The 16,749-nt window shown below is 43.5% G+C and overlaps 1 protein-coding gene across 3 annotated transcripts in view; it reads right to left on the bottom strand.

The window, feature by feature from the left end:
• Positions 1–16,749, bottom strand: part of crim1 (cysteine rich transmembrane BMP regulator 1 (chordin-like)) — a 211,305-nt gene that overhangs the window by 34,643 nt on the left and 159,913 nt on the right. For all 3 annotated transcript variants that reach the window (XM_060934200.1, XM_060934199.1, XM_060934198.1), the window contains 3 exons: positions 14,006–14,203; positions 6,195–6,323; positions 2,514–2,670 (listed from right to left, as the gene is read on the bottom strand). In XM_060934200.1, the coding sequence (XP_060790183.1) occupies positions 2,514–2,670; positions 6,195–6,323; positions 14,006–14,203 (484 nt within the window). The remainder of the gene's footprint in view (positions 1–2,513; positions 2,671–6,194; positions 6,324–14,005; positions 14,204–16,749) is intronic.

The raw sequence follows: 16,749 nt of genomic DNA on the forward strand, positions 1-16,749 counted from the left end.
CCGCCTTTCACCCGTAGTCAGCTGGGATAGGCTCCAGCTTGCCTGCGACCCTGTAGAACAGGATAAAGCGGCTAGAGATAATGAGATGAGATGTTCATATATTAAATAAAATTTTAGGGTGACTGACCTTTTCTCCCTATGCCCTCATTAGTTGCATATGATTTCTTCAAAAAGTCTTTTGAAATATTTAAGTTTTCAAAACTGTCAGCATTAATTCAGATTTACTGACTATCTATCATATACACGTTCAGTGTATTAAATCAAACGAATGCCAAGTTTATGGGATAATGTCTATGTACACTTTATACAATTATTTATAGTTCACAGTCACGTCTCATTTCCATTTGATCATTTCGACGACTTCTTCAGCTTTTTGGCCAAAGACAAGAGCTTGTCAGTCCTCTCTGTTTTTTATACCAGCACTGATTTCACGTACCTTTGCTTCGTCTCGCTTGTCAATTGTATTCGGCATTTTGAGTAAAAAAAGCCGATACGAAAGAGAAACGTATTTTTGAAGCGCAGCAACGATGAACATGTGCAAGTTTTGATAAAATAGAACAGATGCGGGTACTTTTGTAAGAACTGTTATGATTGGCTTTTGTTCTCTCCCACACTCTTGTAAGAACTGTTATGATCGGCTATCATGCTCTCGCCAGCGATGTTTTGGCCAATTACATTGTAGATAACACGTATTCTACCGCGAGACTTAGCGAGACTAAAGATGGCAAAAATGTAAACATGTAACATCATCGTAGGAATGAATTACGCTTGAGTATCACGAAGGAACATACCCCAACCCCCCTCAATAAGTTAAAAAAAAAACTCAACGGATTTGACATAATATAAAAAGGTTGATTTTTACTCAGAAAAAGCGGAAATCCGCCGAAAAGCGGAAAACTCTCATCCCTGTAACCATGATCAAACAGCCATTTGTACACAAACAGTCAAGGCCGGGGAATGTTTTTAACTTCTTCACCCTGACGTTAAGGGCTGGAAATATCTGTGTAAACACAGTTAAAAAGAAGGAAAATTCCTTCCGTCAGTGGCGCATTTTCACAGCCTGTTCACAAGGCAGGAATCTTACGCTTTTATTCCGCCTCGTGTTCTGTATAAAACGTCTGAATGTGGAACTGGAGTTTGTTTTGTTCCGCCTCTGAGCCGGAATGGTTGGTAGTAACAGAGGCAGAATCGACGTTTTTGTAAAACGGACAGCCGGTTTTTGATATCGACATTCTTCTTTCTGAGATCAGCACGAATTCAAACGTTTCTGTCGACGGCGTCTAAAGTCCGTGGGCCTTTCTGCCTTGATTCTCTTCCCATTTCTCTTTACTTTCTCCTTCAACATATTTCTGATCACACAAACAAGTCTCTCCACCCCTCTCTCTCTCTCTCTCTCTCTCTCCATTTGTGAGTGCAGCTTTCTGTGAAACATTTTTTTCCCCGGAAAGCCAGCTCAGCTAAAAGACACAAACATCATATATTTTTCGAGACGGTTACTTCCCTTCCCATACGATGCTCAGCAACTTTGCTCGTGTTTGAAGACTGGTATAAATGTGCACGGCTAACAAAAGCACCTCAACACTCGGCTGTTTTGAAAGCGGCGCTGGTATGCTCGGAGTTATTCATATTTCTGATGCATAGATATACATCACCATAGACACTGACACTCTGTTGTGACACGTCACATCTCTGGTTGTGGAACGCCGGCTCACAACGTAAACACACACACACACACACACACACACACACACACACACACACTGGTGCGGCTTTAATCGGTTCACTGTAAATCACTAAAGCTGGAGCATTGAGGTGTCTTCTTTACGCCAATATTATTGGACATCTGTGTAAAAAGGGCTAATCACTCATTCAGTGTGCTGTTTATATGAAAGATACAGCATTAAATGATATAAATGACACTGCTATAGTGCTATATGTCTCACTTATGAGGGCTAAACAAATCATCTCTTTTAATATTACCAACAAAACGTTAATGGAAAACTGCTGTATACAAAAAGAAATACAGTTCTCTTTCTAAAATGTCTTGCCATAGCAGAAACAGGTGTGTGCTCTCACACTGTACACACACACACCGGGTTTATTTGCAGAGGAGTGTGACCTCGCTGTCATGGAGATTAGGCCTTTAGTTCCAGACTGTCCTTTAAGTGGACCAATTGCCTGCGCTGATCTCAGCCGAGCCTAATGAGCTGTCTGTCGTGAACCTACAACAGTCTGGACTCAGCAAGCTGGCTGCACCCCGAATGAGCATTTAGTCAGTCAAAAACCAAATGGAGAATTGAGGAAAATCACTGGGAGGCCATTTAGCTTCTGCTGGTAGCAGCTGCAAACGACACAGGGGCTCGAAAATGAAGCTGCAGTAATGGTGGAAAAGTAGGAGAACAGACTGTCTCTGAGATGAGGATATTAGAAATAAGTCGGGGTTGATGAGGAGACAGGGATGTAGGAAGGAAAGTTTTAGAGGGAGGAAGAAAACATTTTCTAAATAGTCTTACACAAAGCCGAAAGGGCAGTCCTTCGCACAGGCTACCGGCTTGCACTTCTTGTGGCGATGCCGGCACTGACACATGGCACAGCCGTTGGCGTCGATCAGGAAGCCGAGTGGACACTTCAGGGTGCAGCCTGAGATCAGAGCACTGCACAGTTCCTCTCCTACAAACAAAACAATCAGATGTGATTATTTTTCCTCATTGGATAAATCAAACGCGCTCATAGCCAGGTTTTAAACTTTACAAGAATGAATCACAAATCAATATTTGGAAGACCCTGGCTGGACAGTAAAAGCAGTGATGCACTGAAGTGAGAAACTGGCAAACTCTGGATTCCAACATCTACCGTACTTTCACAAACATGCTCAAGACAAGGAGGATTTCGTTCAGTGGCAAGACAACCAGTCTAATTCTTCTTTTGCGCGTGATGTCATAGCTAATTATGCATGAGGCTTTGAACCGGAAGCTGGCCCTGTTCGAGGATATACACAAACTCACGCAGTGCACATTTCCTATAGAAGGTATGCTCGAGAGGTTGTTACGCTCAAGAATTCCTTTAGTTTCTTCGCTATGCTGACTCTTTGTGCTGTAATTGGATGCGGGTGCAACTCTATTCAAGACAACGGGATTTATTAGTTCTTTAGAATTCCAGAAAATATAAATAATCAAGGAGAAAAAAAAAAAAAAACAAGAGAGCTGTCCAGGGAGCGCAGACGTCAATGGCTGTCCAACAGAAACCGGGCTGATCTAAGCGACGAGAAAGCAAAAACCACACGAGTCTGCAGTGAACATTTTATCAATGGGAAGTGCTACGAACTAGCTGCACTACCGTTCAAAAGTGTGGGGTCACCCAGACAATTTTGTGTTTTCCATGAAAAGTCACACTTTTATTTACCACCATAAGTTGTAAAATGAATAGAAAATATAGTCAAGACATTTTTCTGGCCATTTTGAGCATTTAATCGACCCCACAAATGTGATGCTCCAGAAACTCAATCTGCTCAAAGGAAGGTCAGTTTTATAGCTTCTCTAAAGAGCTCAACTGTTTTCAGCTGTGCTAACATGATTGTACAAGGGTTTTCTAATCATCCATTAGCCTTCTGAGGCAATGAGCAAACACATTGTACCATTAGAACACTGGAGTGAGAGTTGCTGGAAATGGGCCTCTATACACCTATGGAGATATTGCACCAAAAACCAGACATTTGCAGCTAGAATAGTCATTTACCACATTAGCAATGTACAGAGTGGATTTCTGATTAGTTTAAAGTGATCTTCATTGAAAAGAACAGTGCTTTTCTTTCAAAAATAAGGACATTTCAAAGTGACCCCAACCTTTTGAACGGTAGTGTATTAATGAAAGATTGCAATATATACTGTAAGAAATATTGGATCGTTAGACCGGCGAGTGGCCTAGTGGTTAGCGTGTCCACCTCTCGATCAGGAGATCACGAGTTCTACTCATGGTCGGGTCATACCAATGACCATCATAAAAATGGTGCCTTCTGGCAAGGCACGCTACAATACAGATGCGAGTGGGGAGTCAAATGCTCACGGTTACCAGAGGACCAGCCCCCCACTGTAACCCTAACTATGTAATATAGGCAAGAGGTTGAGGGCTACGAAACGGAGATTGGCGCTGCCAAACGCGGCATGTAAGGTGCAGGAAGGACTTTGACTTGACTTTGATTGGATCATTTAATAGCCTGGTCATGCAGAAACTCACTGCTGTCAAACGTAACAAAGCTGTGATCGAGTGTGTGATCCGACAGTCAAAGGCTTCTACGATTATTTCATTTTAAAAAGAGCTGTATATAATTTTTGATGACACTGCTTTTATTTTGCTTTTTCTTTCCATTCAGGAAACCAGCTGATCTCTACAATCCAGACTGGGATCCAACACAAAATACGGGCCACAATGAAATCAACGATGATACTAAAGCAGTAGCTCAAAATGTGAGGCTTACAGAGCGCAGAAAGAAACACAAAATTATTGAAGAATCTTCCCAAACGATCACAGAGTCAATCGAACAAGATTCATGTCAATCCCCTACCCCAAATACTGCAGCCTCCTCTCCCGCTGAGTGCTCTTTTATAACTAAACATGCTATCTAGTGTGTTAGATACCCATCTTTTGAAGCAGTCAAAATGATCATTTTTAAAATAGATTTGAGAAATGACTCCATCCATATTACTACACTGCAAAAAATTGAAAACTGAATTTGAGGGGAAATTCCTTAATACTAGTGAAATTATCTTGCTGCATGGACAGATATTGACTCGATAAGACATCATAGAATAAATTGGCTGCAATCCAGAACTAGGTTTAATAATCTCAGAATTGGTGTCTTGTATTCTTCTAATATGAAATGCTAGATCGTTTCAACTATATTCAAGATATTTTCACTTGCTTCATATCATTTTTTGCAGCGTACAGTGACGTGGCTGCGTCTCGGGAACATTACAGTAGTGGTTTCCCGTTGCCTTCTACTGGATTATTATAGAGGTTTTCTCCTCTCAACCATTCACACACACACACATTGGACCTATGACAATTTAGCGCCACCAATTAGCCTAACCTGCATGTCTTTGGACTGGGGGAAACCAGAGCACCCGGAGGAAACCCATGCAGAACATGCAAACTCCACATAGAAAGGTCCTCGTCAGCCACTGGGCTTGAACCCAGAACCTTCTTGCTGTGAGGTGACCGTGCTAACCACTTACACCGTGCCGCCTGAGAAATGACTACAAGCTTCTAAATGTAATTCTTTGTAACAAGTCCCTGATGTCGGTGGAGTACAGAAGCATGGCAGGCCGGAGTTGGTGTTCACACACACACTTTATTTGGCTTATTTTCCTTGCTTTTCAGCTTTACTCACTCACACACAGACACACACACACGTGTTCTGGTCAGGAGAGCTCCTCTCTCTCTGCTCTCTTCCTCCTTTTCTATTCTCTGTCACTGCAACAACACAGACACACAACATTAATTAACCACAGGTACACTGACTTTGCCGCTCACCTTCCCTGGCCCCGCCCACCATTCACAAACTGATGCTAGGCCACGCCCCTGCTGCCACACTCTTCTTTACCTTCCAGTCTGTACTCTTACCACTGTATATCTTACCACTGTGTGCGTGCGTGCAGACACACACACACACACACACACGGCGGCGGTCAATGACACAAGCAGTTTTGGTCATGTTTAACCATGTTTAAGGTTGCAAACGAAGAATAGGGTTAATTGCATTTGCACTACTGGCACGCTCATTAGACCCAGTTGTCACTCATCCTTGCCTTTAACATCCCTGACCTATGAAACTATGGCACAGTAGCAAAAAGAATGGTCAGCATTGAAAAACAGCCCACTATCATTTTCATCTTAATATCTTCTCACAAGGCCCTTGTTCTGGCTGAAGAACATCAAACAAAGTCTTTTGCGCTTCTCCTCCATCAGCTAAAAGAGCACGACCCTCCTCTTCCCTTTGATATGCATCTGCCTCATATCTCCACTCACGCCCTTTTAGCTTACTAAGCGCAGCGCTCTTCCTGCAGCACTGACTGCGTTATCCTCTAAACTACCCTCTTGAATCCACTTTTGCCTGGAAAGCTTCCAGTTACAGCTGGCTGTCCTGTTCTGGAAATTAGTATGAGGACCTGAGCGACGGTGCTCTGTTTAATGCTTACTTGTTTTGCAGCTGCAGGTGCGGCAACCGTGCGAGTCGAGCTGGAAGCCGAAGGCACAATCCTTCTCTGTGAGCGTGCAGTTCTCCAACAAGCTGCAGCCAGGGGGCGCCATGGTGATATAGGTGGGCTCTGGGAAAAAAAACAAAAAACACATTCCCCTGACGGAGGTGAGTCAGGCTGAGTAACTCAGGGTAAGTTAGTGAACGACTCTGTGTGCATATATATGTGTGTGTGTGTGTGTGTGTGTGTGAGAGAAATGGTAACAGAAAGGGAGAATGTGAAGTCTCACCCAGGACTGGGTTTGTGAGTCATGGGAGTTGAAAGCAATTTTAAACAGAACCCTACTTCCTAGCTTCTGTTAATGGCTGACAGTGAGGCGACACAGAACACGACGGCAGGAGAATGTTTAAAAAAAAAAAAAAGGAGGAAAAACAGAGTGAGAGCAAGAGAGACACAGACAGACACAACATAAGTGGAAAGCCCCTTCTGTACCCCTCATCTAATTTTAAACAAAATTCTTAGTGCTTATAATTTATTTCTTGGAGTCCATTAAAGGATTATGGGGCTTTTTAATAAGGCACGGTGTGTTGTATATCAGTGGCGTGCACACTGCTGTGTGGTTTAGGTTATGACAGCTCTGACATGCTGCAGTGCCATTGCTGTCATTCCTGCTTTAAATCATGCCATGCTCTGAACTCAAGAAACAAGAGAGAGGAGAAAAAAAAAAAAAAAAAAAGTTGAGCTCACCGTTCCTGAAATCCGTTAGCGGACAAATACTTGCAATCAGCACTGACCACAAGACATATGAGAAAAGCATGTACGACACAACCCTGCACACAGTTATAGCAGGATGCTTTCAAGCAAACACGGGGAGAAAAAAGGGGCGGCGGTCTGTAGCGGCATGTCTTAGGATGACAAAAGGCTTATGTCATGCGTCCGCTGTGGCCAAGAGGCTGCTGAAGCATTGCAGCTATTTCAGTTTTGGTCAGAGGTCGTTTTTTTGTTGATAATTCCCACGGCTCGCTCATGCTGAATGAGAAGCGTGTTCGAAGGCGGATCAATGCCTATTATTTTTAGGGTGAGAAATTTAATTAAACCAGATCAGATACAGGTTGAATACAAGCATTCTCTCGCTCTTTCTAATTCACTCCCCCCCTCAACGTCTACCACTTTCTCTCATTTCATCTCCCTGTGCCCAAGGTTATTTTTGTCTGTATATATGGTTATTATGAATTAAAAATGAGCTCCGTTTGATATGGACAATCCTAAGGCGAGTCTTCACTTTCTAATTCATTAAGAAAGCTCATCGAAGCGTCAGGAGCACTGAATGCTCTTTTCATGCTGGAGCCTATCCATCTTTGAATGGAGGAAAAAACCTTAAAGGAAAGAAATTATCTTGAACAAAGCACACATGCACCCAAATAAATGCAAGCTCAAACAGATATTTTGTTAGAAATCGCTAAATATAGCTATTCCGTATTTATACCTGCTAGAACAGCAGGCATAAATACAGAAGCGCAATTGCTAAGGTGTAATTCGGGAGTGGATCCTTCAGCAGCCATGGACTGAGCGGCACTAAATATGGTGCAGGAGTATAGTGGCTCATCCCAGTCTGACAGACTTCATTTACTTAATTACACACTCGGCATCTGGCACAAGAACCTCCCCTGGCCTAAGAGAGTGTCACCTTGAACAAACATAATGATCAGGGAATAAAACTGCACTGACCACTGAGAAGCAGCTGTGGAGCTTTAGCGAATTTAATCAGAATATTTATAAAGCATTTTCTTGTTCTGCTTCAGTTCCATCTCGATGTTAAGTCAGGCAAAATGACGTGATGCCGGATTAGGGCTCCGACATCGAATCCGCAAAACTGATAAAATTCGATAATAAAACCATGTGGGGACAAATTTAATTACCAGTTAGTTTGTCTGTCATGAAGCATGCTGTGATGCATTACATCACACCACTTCAAGTAGCACAGCTATTCAGATCAACTTAGCTTGTTATTGAATAATACAGTATATTTGCACTATTTGTTATGCATCAAGTGGTCAAGTCACCACCTGCCTTTCAGTTCACAATGAAGTTAGTCGGAATCGATGCCAGTAAGAGTTTCAGCAAGAAAGCCTATGGATATCGGCCTTTGTTTTGAATTTGAGTGGTTGGAATTGAACAAACCAGGGCATAACATGGCAACACTCGTTCATTGCCATTGGTCAATTGTGTACAAAAAGCTGTGACCTTATGTTAGTTTGGGTGTCTTATGTATTATTGTATTGCAGCTAATGACCCATTACTTAATTAAGGTGGGGTTTACATTAGACCGTATCAGCGGATCATCAGATTAACGTTTTTAAAACGATTAGCGTGCACACAGCAACGCCAATACACGATTCGCGTGCACATAGCAACGCCAATACACGGATACGCTCGGCTCCGCAGGCATCCTGCGCTCCAAATCACTCCGCCCTGAACAGCGAGTGCCCTCTGGAGGGTGCGCACTCCGGCCCTGCGCAGCTCACAGAGCACGCGAGTGGAGCGCACAAGCAGTGATTTGGGACTGAGCTGCTGTGTGTGTGATCTCAGTGCATGTCGGGCATGCGCGTCACTTACCACTTGCAAGTGGAAGGATGGCAAGCCTAAAGACAATCATAACTACACAATGGGCAGTATTTGCATCAGTATTTGCAGTATTTTCATACTTTTATACTCTTTAATGAAAGGTGATACAAGGCGGAAGTCCGCGCCGTTTTTCAGCAGTCACGTCACATGACCAATGCCAGCGAATCAGGAAGGTGGATGTCACAGTGACGTTGTCCAATGACGACGCCAGCTAGAGCTCAGCACAGCGTATCCGCGTATTCTCAATGTTTACACAGCACCGGACCAGACACGATTTGGATTGAATACGTGGACCCTGGCGGATTCCCGTTTCCCGGCGTTTTAATGTAAACGGACAGTGCATCCGCGAAGAAAACGAGACAGATACGGTCTAATGTAAACTTGGCCTAAGCCTACTTCAGAGATTGTAGTAGTATTAAAGGTAGACTACCTGGTCAGATTTTTCAAAAGTGTTGGTCATATTAAAAAAAAAAAAAAGAATTCCCGACACCCAATTATTTTTGTTTAGTGGACCAAAATCTACTGAATTCGAATCACAGACTTCCAATTTTATTATGTTTTTTTAAAATAGAACAATTAATGAATTTGCGGCCACGTGACCCTAAATTCTCTGGTATTATTTCCTGCTTCACCATGACCCAATTCAAGATACTACGTCATGCATCACGTGGTGGGCTTTCCCTGTTCGTGCAAGGCATTGTGGGATACAAATATGAAACAGGAGAGAAAAATGGAGGGCGCGAGTGTGCGAATGAAACGTGAAAGACCGACTACAGTAACGGAAAGTGAGAAGAAAAGACATTCCTGCAAAGGAAAATGCAGGACCAAACTAATAAATATCGGCGGTCAGCGAGCACCTCGGTGTGATCAGCTGTTCGTTTAGCGACAGAACGATGTAACTGTCAGTGCACGGTCAAGGTAAACCTGTAGATGGCAGTAATGCAACACTGTGGATGCCAACTGCCATAAAACCCAAAAGAAGAAGGTAAACCTGCACATGTGCACATGGGCTTCCTCGGTCTGCTTGACTGCACAAAACAGGCGATTTCACGTATTATTATTTGCTCGGGAATCCCCTCAAATTAAATCACTTCCCAGCCACAGAACGGCCTGATATTTTGAGAGATATTGCAGAAATAAACATGCATCACAATGACCGAATTTCAAAAGGAACTAAATTTCACCGATTTTATGAAATCGAAAGGCCGTCTAATCAATTAATTGACCAAAAAAAACCCCTTATGGATTAATCAATTATCAAAATCATTTGTAGCAGCTCAACTGCTTTGTGAATAGACTAAATTTCAAGCTCTGTGCATCACAGACGCTTCTACACAATAAGAACCTGCCAATTTCTTCATACTTAAGTCGAGAGGAAAAAAAAAAAAAAACACCTTTACACAGATTCTTGACTTTCTTTGCGGATGTAATTTTGACCAGCTTATCATTTCCCTCATTGTCGTCTCTCACCAGCTAATGTACAGTGCTGCAAAAAGCCTGTGGCAATCTCACCACCTCTTCCCATGGTGTAGTCTCACACAAATGCCTTATGGAAATGAGCAAACAGAATTGACAAAGAGTTCTCTAGTCCTTGCCAACAGGTAAAGCTATTTTTAAAAGACATCTGTCTGGGTGGGAGAGGGGATCTCGCTACACCACGGCTTTATTCCTCACTGCCTCTTACTATAATGGCCTTACGAATGGGAGGCCTACATGCGTGGGGGTTTAGAGCAAAACACAGTCTTCCTCAGACCGCCTCTCCTCTGGGAACACACAAAAAAATGGCTCTCCTTCTGTTTGTCTGCATTATTACGGACAAAATAATTGAACAGCAAGGTCAGGAGGACACGGCACATTCAATACAAAGGTAACATAATGCCACGAACGCCCTGCAAAATCAATATAACCCACTTTCTATAAGAAAGAAATTTGAGTGCACAGGCCTGCGCCCGGAGCAGAGAATATGGTCTTTAAATGCCGTGAGGGTTATCATTATTTAAACAGCTGTCTTTAGCACCTAGCCCCACACAAGATCTACCCAAATACACACTGTCTTCCAGTGAAATATAGGGTAGCAGGCTCACATCAAATTACTGAGCAGCATAGGTACAACTGGAGTGGGATGAGCAGTGCCGCAAAGCATGATGGATCTAACTTTCCACTGAGCACAACGACGTGGCGCTAGCCTGACATGCTTTGATCTGAGCCAGATGGTAGATTGGGGAGGGGGAGGGAGAGAGAGAAAGCTGTATAGATTATAATGCAATTCTAGTACTGTGTGTATGAAGTGTTCTGTGGTCTGCTTGCCATTCTGCGCGTGTGTGTGTATCATATACATGAAGGTGCACTACACAGTCCGTAAGTCCCACATCTCTAATTGCTTCACGGATGGACAGCCACATAAAAGATTGATTGAAAAGGCGTTTGAGAGCGAGAGTCTCGATGCTGCCCACACGCATAAAAGAGGATGCCTGCAGCCATGCTGCTACCTCCATTCATCCTCCTCTTCTTTTCTCCCATCCCTTCTTCCAGCCAGAGTTCTCAGTCTCTAGAGCAGTGCATTTCTAATTGGACCCTTTGCATCCTGATTATAATGCTAGGTTATGAACAAATGTAAAATCTTGCTGACGTTTGCTGAGTGTAACATTAATTTCCAGGATTTCTTCATAAATGTATTGATCTGCACAGTAGCCTCCTGACTTTGTGCAGATATTTAATTGGATGAAGCAGACAGCAGAAAAGACAGACAAGAACCCTATCACATACACCTGCCCAGAGACATTTAGGCAGGAGCAGGGTTTATAATGAGATGGATCCCAGCAGCTGTTGGAGGAGGTTTAGATCCCTCCAGACACAAAGCATTACAGTCGTTATTACTGCTTACAGTCTCAGCTGAAATGTCTCATTTTTAAAACAATATTAGGCCTAATTTTCCCTTCTTCAGAATCAATATCTGAAACCCCAGGCACGACACAATTGTGGGTTGTTGGGGTTTTGTTGCCAGACACTTCTCATAGGCTAAGAAATCGCACTGTTTGCGTGTTCAGCCTGTTGAAAGAGTAAAGAGGAAAGTGAGAAATGTGATGGTTGTCCTCATGATTAGAACCGAGCATGGCTGTATTAAGTAAGAGCTGATTAGAGTTTAGTCACACTCCTAAATCACGGTGAGGAACTGTGACTGTGACCGTGCAGAGAAGACGGCGAAGCTCTAGGCAGCACATCTCGCTTATATCAAAGCTATATTCTCCAGCTTGACCTGAGAGACGATGTTTCTGTGACTGTGGCTCGAGCCAATCCCAGAAGAGATTCATCATCTGGCCGAGCTGTCACTCATCTGTCACCTGTCTCTGTGTTATTTGTGTGTGGGTCTCTGTGGCATTGTACCGTCAGCGAGCACGGTCTGTCTGAAGCCTTGCCTTCAACGCAAGCCACAATAAAACCTGAGGTTCAAACAGCAATCCCAAATGTCTGGGTGGAATTTTATCCATGAATGTGCTTGATCAAAACTATCAATTTGCTGCAAAACGATCCAAAGCTCTCGCTTGTAGATTTCACTTCGCAGGCAGACAAGATCAGTGTGGGATAAGCATATGTGGCTTCACGCCTGCAGTGTTGTAGCTAAAACAGATCCATGGCAATAATCACATGCTGTGGTGTGAGCACTGAAAGCATCATTACAGAGACAAACAGCTGTACAGAGAGAAAACGAGGAAGGTAAAGATAATTTTTTTTTTTTGCAATTGTTAGCTTATTATCCCCTGCCGTGAAGTGTGCAGGGGGATACGGAATGGAGTCCATCCGTCCTTTCGTTTCAATCTGGACAAGTTTTCTCAGAAACTATACTAAGTAACTTTAAAAACGCACAATGGAATTCAACACGATATCACTTTAGATCCATGCATATATTTGAAATTTATGATATTGTATGTAATGCACACACATCTTGAAACATCGATAAAGGACATTTATTGTCAAACTCAAGAATTAATTCACAATAAAAAAAATTCAAAGTGACAGTTGGCCCATGTTCGGACCGTCATGCTGGAGATTCTGGGTCTGTGTCGTCCAGGGGTCTCAGCAGCAGCGACTGAGGGTGTCAGGAATCTGTCACGGAGGTGAGCTAGCCTGATGTGCTGATCCTGAACTGGCGTCGTGACTCGAGGCTGACCAGGGCGTGGACGATCCCTGGTGCTCCCTGTCTGTCTGTAACGCTGACTCAAACGGGAAATGGTCGAATGATGAACACCGAAGTGCCGGGCGACCTCTGTCTGTGTACTTCCGGCACGCAATATCCTGACGGCCTGTTCACGTTGATTTTGGCTTAGGCGTGGCATCTTCAATAATGACAATTTTCCCATCATTTCCCCCGGGTATTTATAGGCAAGATTGTGTGTGTACAGTGTATGCAAATTTTGTTTGAAAATTAAAGCCTGTCCATGTCATTGACTACCCGAGTCATATTGTACGTTATCGAGTACAACTCCCTTAAATTCTGATTTGAGCACAGATTTGGAACTTATTCAGGCGGAACGAAGTTATTTTTCCATTGTGATATATTTCTTTTCTTCTTGAGATAAACTCAGCACGAATTCAGCAAGTTTGATCAATGTGCGTTTTTAAAGTTACTTAGTGTACATAAGCTACATCAATGAAACTTTGCGTGCTCGTATTACTATTCATAATCTAAGTTGAGTTCGAAAATCATTTATGAGAAATTATTATTTTCAGAGTTATGGCCCTTGATTTTCGGTATTGGACTTTGTACAAGTGGACTCAATCTGGACAAGTTCTCTCAGAAACTACGCAAGTTACATCAATGAAACTTTGCATGCTCATACTACTGAAAAAGCTGGGTAGCGTTTTATGAAGGTATCATAGCACTTACGACATCATAAGTCAATATTAAAGGCGTAATTGTTAAGAGGTCTTCATAAAATGCTTGTGGCGGGGGATAGTGATGACCATGTCTTTTTGTTGTGATTGGATTTGGGTGGGCTTGAATAACAACCACAGCTTTTTCTGTCTGACACATATCTTTATGTTGAGAGGTCAGAACTATTTGAAAATGCCCCATGTATGTGAACACAAATGGTGACCTATAAACAAGTATATTAGGAACAATAAACAATAGAAAAGAAGGAGGGAGGGATAGAAAGACACAACACACACACATATCCTGTCCTTACCCTCACACACAGGACAGCATTCTCCAGGCACTATGACCGGGTGGAGGCAGTTATGGCCGCAGGCAGCAGCTACACAGCGGGCTTCGCCACTCACACATTGACAGAATGTGCAGTCATCCTCTCGCCAGTGATCCCCATGAGCCAGGATCTGGCCATTCACGTAGCAGCCGGCAAAACTCAGCGGAGGGAAGATAGGATCTGCATAGAAACAGATAGGAAAAAAGAGAGGGGTTTTAATCTGTGACGTTGCCCCTTTCTTTTTTAAGAGTCAGTCTTGCTACTCATGCTCATACACTGCCCCAACCTCTTGCCAAACTATTACATTGAGGCACAGATTTACTAAAGTTTGTACCGTACATGTAAAATACCCACAATGCAATAAACTAAGCCTGAAAGTCACTGCGGTTTGCCCGATCTGAACCCGAGTGGTGTTTTGTTATTGGACTTCTGTGCTAATCACAGTTTGTCCATAATAAACACTACGTTCATAAGTGTAAGGATAAAATGCATGTAATCATAATTTAGCAAGCATTGTTCTCTTCCTTGCCTGCAACCCTGCACAGGATAAACGTTGCGGATAATGAATGGATGGATGGGTGTTTTCTTCCTCTGTTCTGAACATATACTGCCTGTAATTTACAAAAACTATCAGTATGTGACATTATGGTCAAACTAACAAGAAACAATACCATCTGCACCAAGATATCTCTGTACCAAGAATCAAAGACTGTGTGGAGCCCTCACATCAGCACACTTCATGATAAGATTTAGACATGTTTTACTTTTGCGCTAATCATTTATCTATTTCAACCACCCCTCCCTCATCCCCCCATGTTTTGCATATAAATAGCCCCTACATTTTGTAAATAAATTGAAGCAAGTAGAACTTTGTTCACTGACTCAAGTGTGGGATTCTTACTTTCCTCTCCAAGCGCTTGCCTGATGCAGAAACAGACAACTCCATAGCAGACTGTTTACTTGAGCCTGTTTCTCTAGTTGAGGACTGAACCCAACAATAAGTGTACTTGGCACCAGGACACACGCTAAATCATGTCGATGATCGATTTTGGAGTCATATCATCAGCTCTGTGACCAGCGACCTGCGTCTTGGGTGCTTGAGTGAAAAGAGGAGCTGAACTGTCACCTGATCGCCACCTGGTGGTAAGTTGGATCAGATGGCAGGGAGGATGCTAGACAGGCACAGTGCACCCAAACATACAGTGAGGGTGTGCTGGGAGCATTTGGCAGAGGCTCCTGGTGGTGAAGATCTTCAACTCCTGCTTCCGGCAGAACTTCTACTGCATTCCGTGAGAGGCTCAGAACACGGAGTCTGAATGAACCTCCTTTGCTGAGGTGGCTTTACAGAGCTGTGGCCGTAAGGTTGCTGGTGTCCGTCATGGCAACAACCCCCAAACCCGGTGATGGACACCAGTGATAAAGGGAGCTGTCAAGCTGAAGAAAGAGTCCTATCCAGCTTGGTAAGCTTGTGGGACTCTGGAGGCAGCTGACAGATACCAGTAGGCCAAGCAGAGTGTGGTTTTGGCAAAATAAATAAATAAATAAATAATTGGGTGTGGGAGGAGTTCAGTGAGACCACAGAGCATAATTTTCAGTCTGTCTCGAAGAGATTCTGGCAAACCATCTGATGACTCGGGAGGGGGAAGCAGTCCTTCGCCCATACTGTATACAGTGGGCATAGAGTGTTGCTGACCTCAACTGGGGACATAGGCAGTGGAAGGAATACTTCGAAGACCTCCTGAATCCCACTGACATGCTTTCCATAGAGGAAGGAGGATACGTGGATGCAGAGAAGGACTCTCCCATCACTAAGGCTGAGATTACTGAAGTACTTAAAAAGCTCTTCAGTGGCAGGGCCCCAGGAGTGGATGAAATTCACCCTGAGATTCTTTAGGCTCTGGATGTTGTTGGACTGCCTTGGTTGACATGCCTTTTCAACATTGTATAGAGGTCAGGGACAATGCCTATGGACTGGCAGACTGGACTGGTGGTCCCCCTTTTTAAGAAAGGAGACTGGATGGTGTGTTCAAACTTTAGGGGGGAATCACTTCCCTGGGAAGGTCTATGCCAGGGTATAGGAGAGGAGAGTGTATCCATAAGTTGAACCTTGGATTCAAGAGGAACAATGTGGTTTTTTAATCCTGGTTGTGGAACACTGCAACAGCTTGTTATCCTCACAAGGGTACTGAAGAGTACATCAGATTTACCAAATCAATCAATCTACATGTGCTTTGTGGACCTGGGAAAGGCATATCCCTTGGGGTGTCCACGGGAGAGCCATTCAGTCCCTGTATAACCAGAGCAAGATCTTGGTTGGCAATAAGTCAAACTCATTCCTGCCAGGGCTGCCCTTTTTAACTGCTTCAATTCATAACTTATACGGACAGAATTTCTAAACACAGCCAAGGGGTGGAGGGGTTCTGGTTCAGTAGGCACAGAAATGTATTTTGCTTTTTGCAGATGATGTGGTCCTTTTAGCTTCATTGAGCTGTGACCTCCACTGGGGTGGTTTGCAGCCAAGTGTGAAGTGGATGGGATGGGAATTACCACCAACTCTTAGGCCATGGTTCTTAGCAGGAAAAGGGTGGAATATCCACTCTGGGTTAGGGATGAGTTGTTGCCTCAAGTAGAGGAGTTCAAGTATCCCGGAGTCTTGTTCACAAGTCGGGGAGGAACGGAGCAGGAGACTGACAGGCAGATCTATCATGGTGAAGAGAGAGCTGAGC

Source organism: Neoarius graeffei, chromosome 11 (assembly GCF_027579695.1).
Source record: "Neoarius graeffei isolate fNeoGra1 chromosome 11, fNeoGra1.pri, whole genome shotgun sequence".
In the NCBI taxonomy this organism is placed as follows: domain Eukaryota; kingdom Metazoa; phylum Chordata; class Actinopteri; order Siluriformes; family Ariidae; genus Neoarius; species Neoarius graeffei.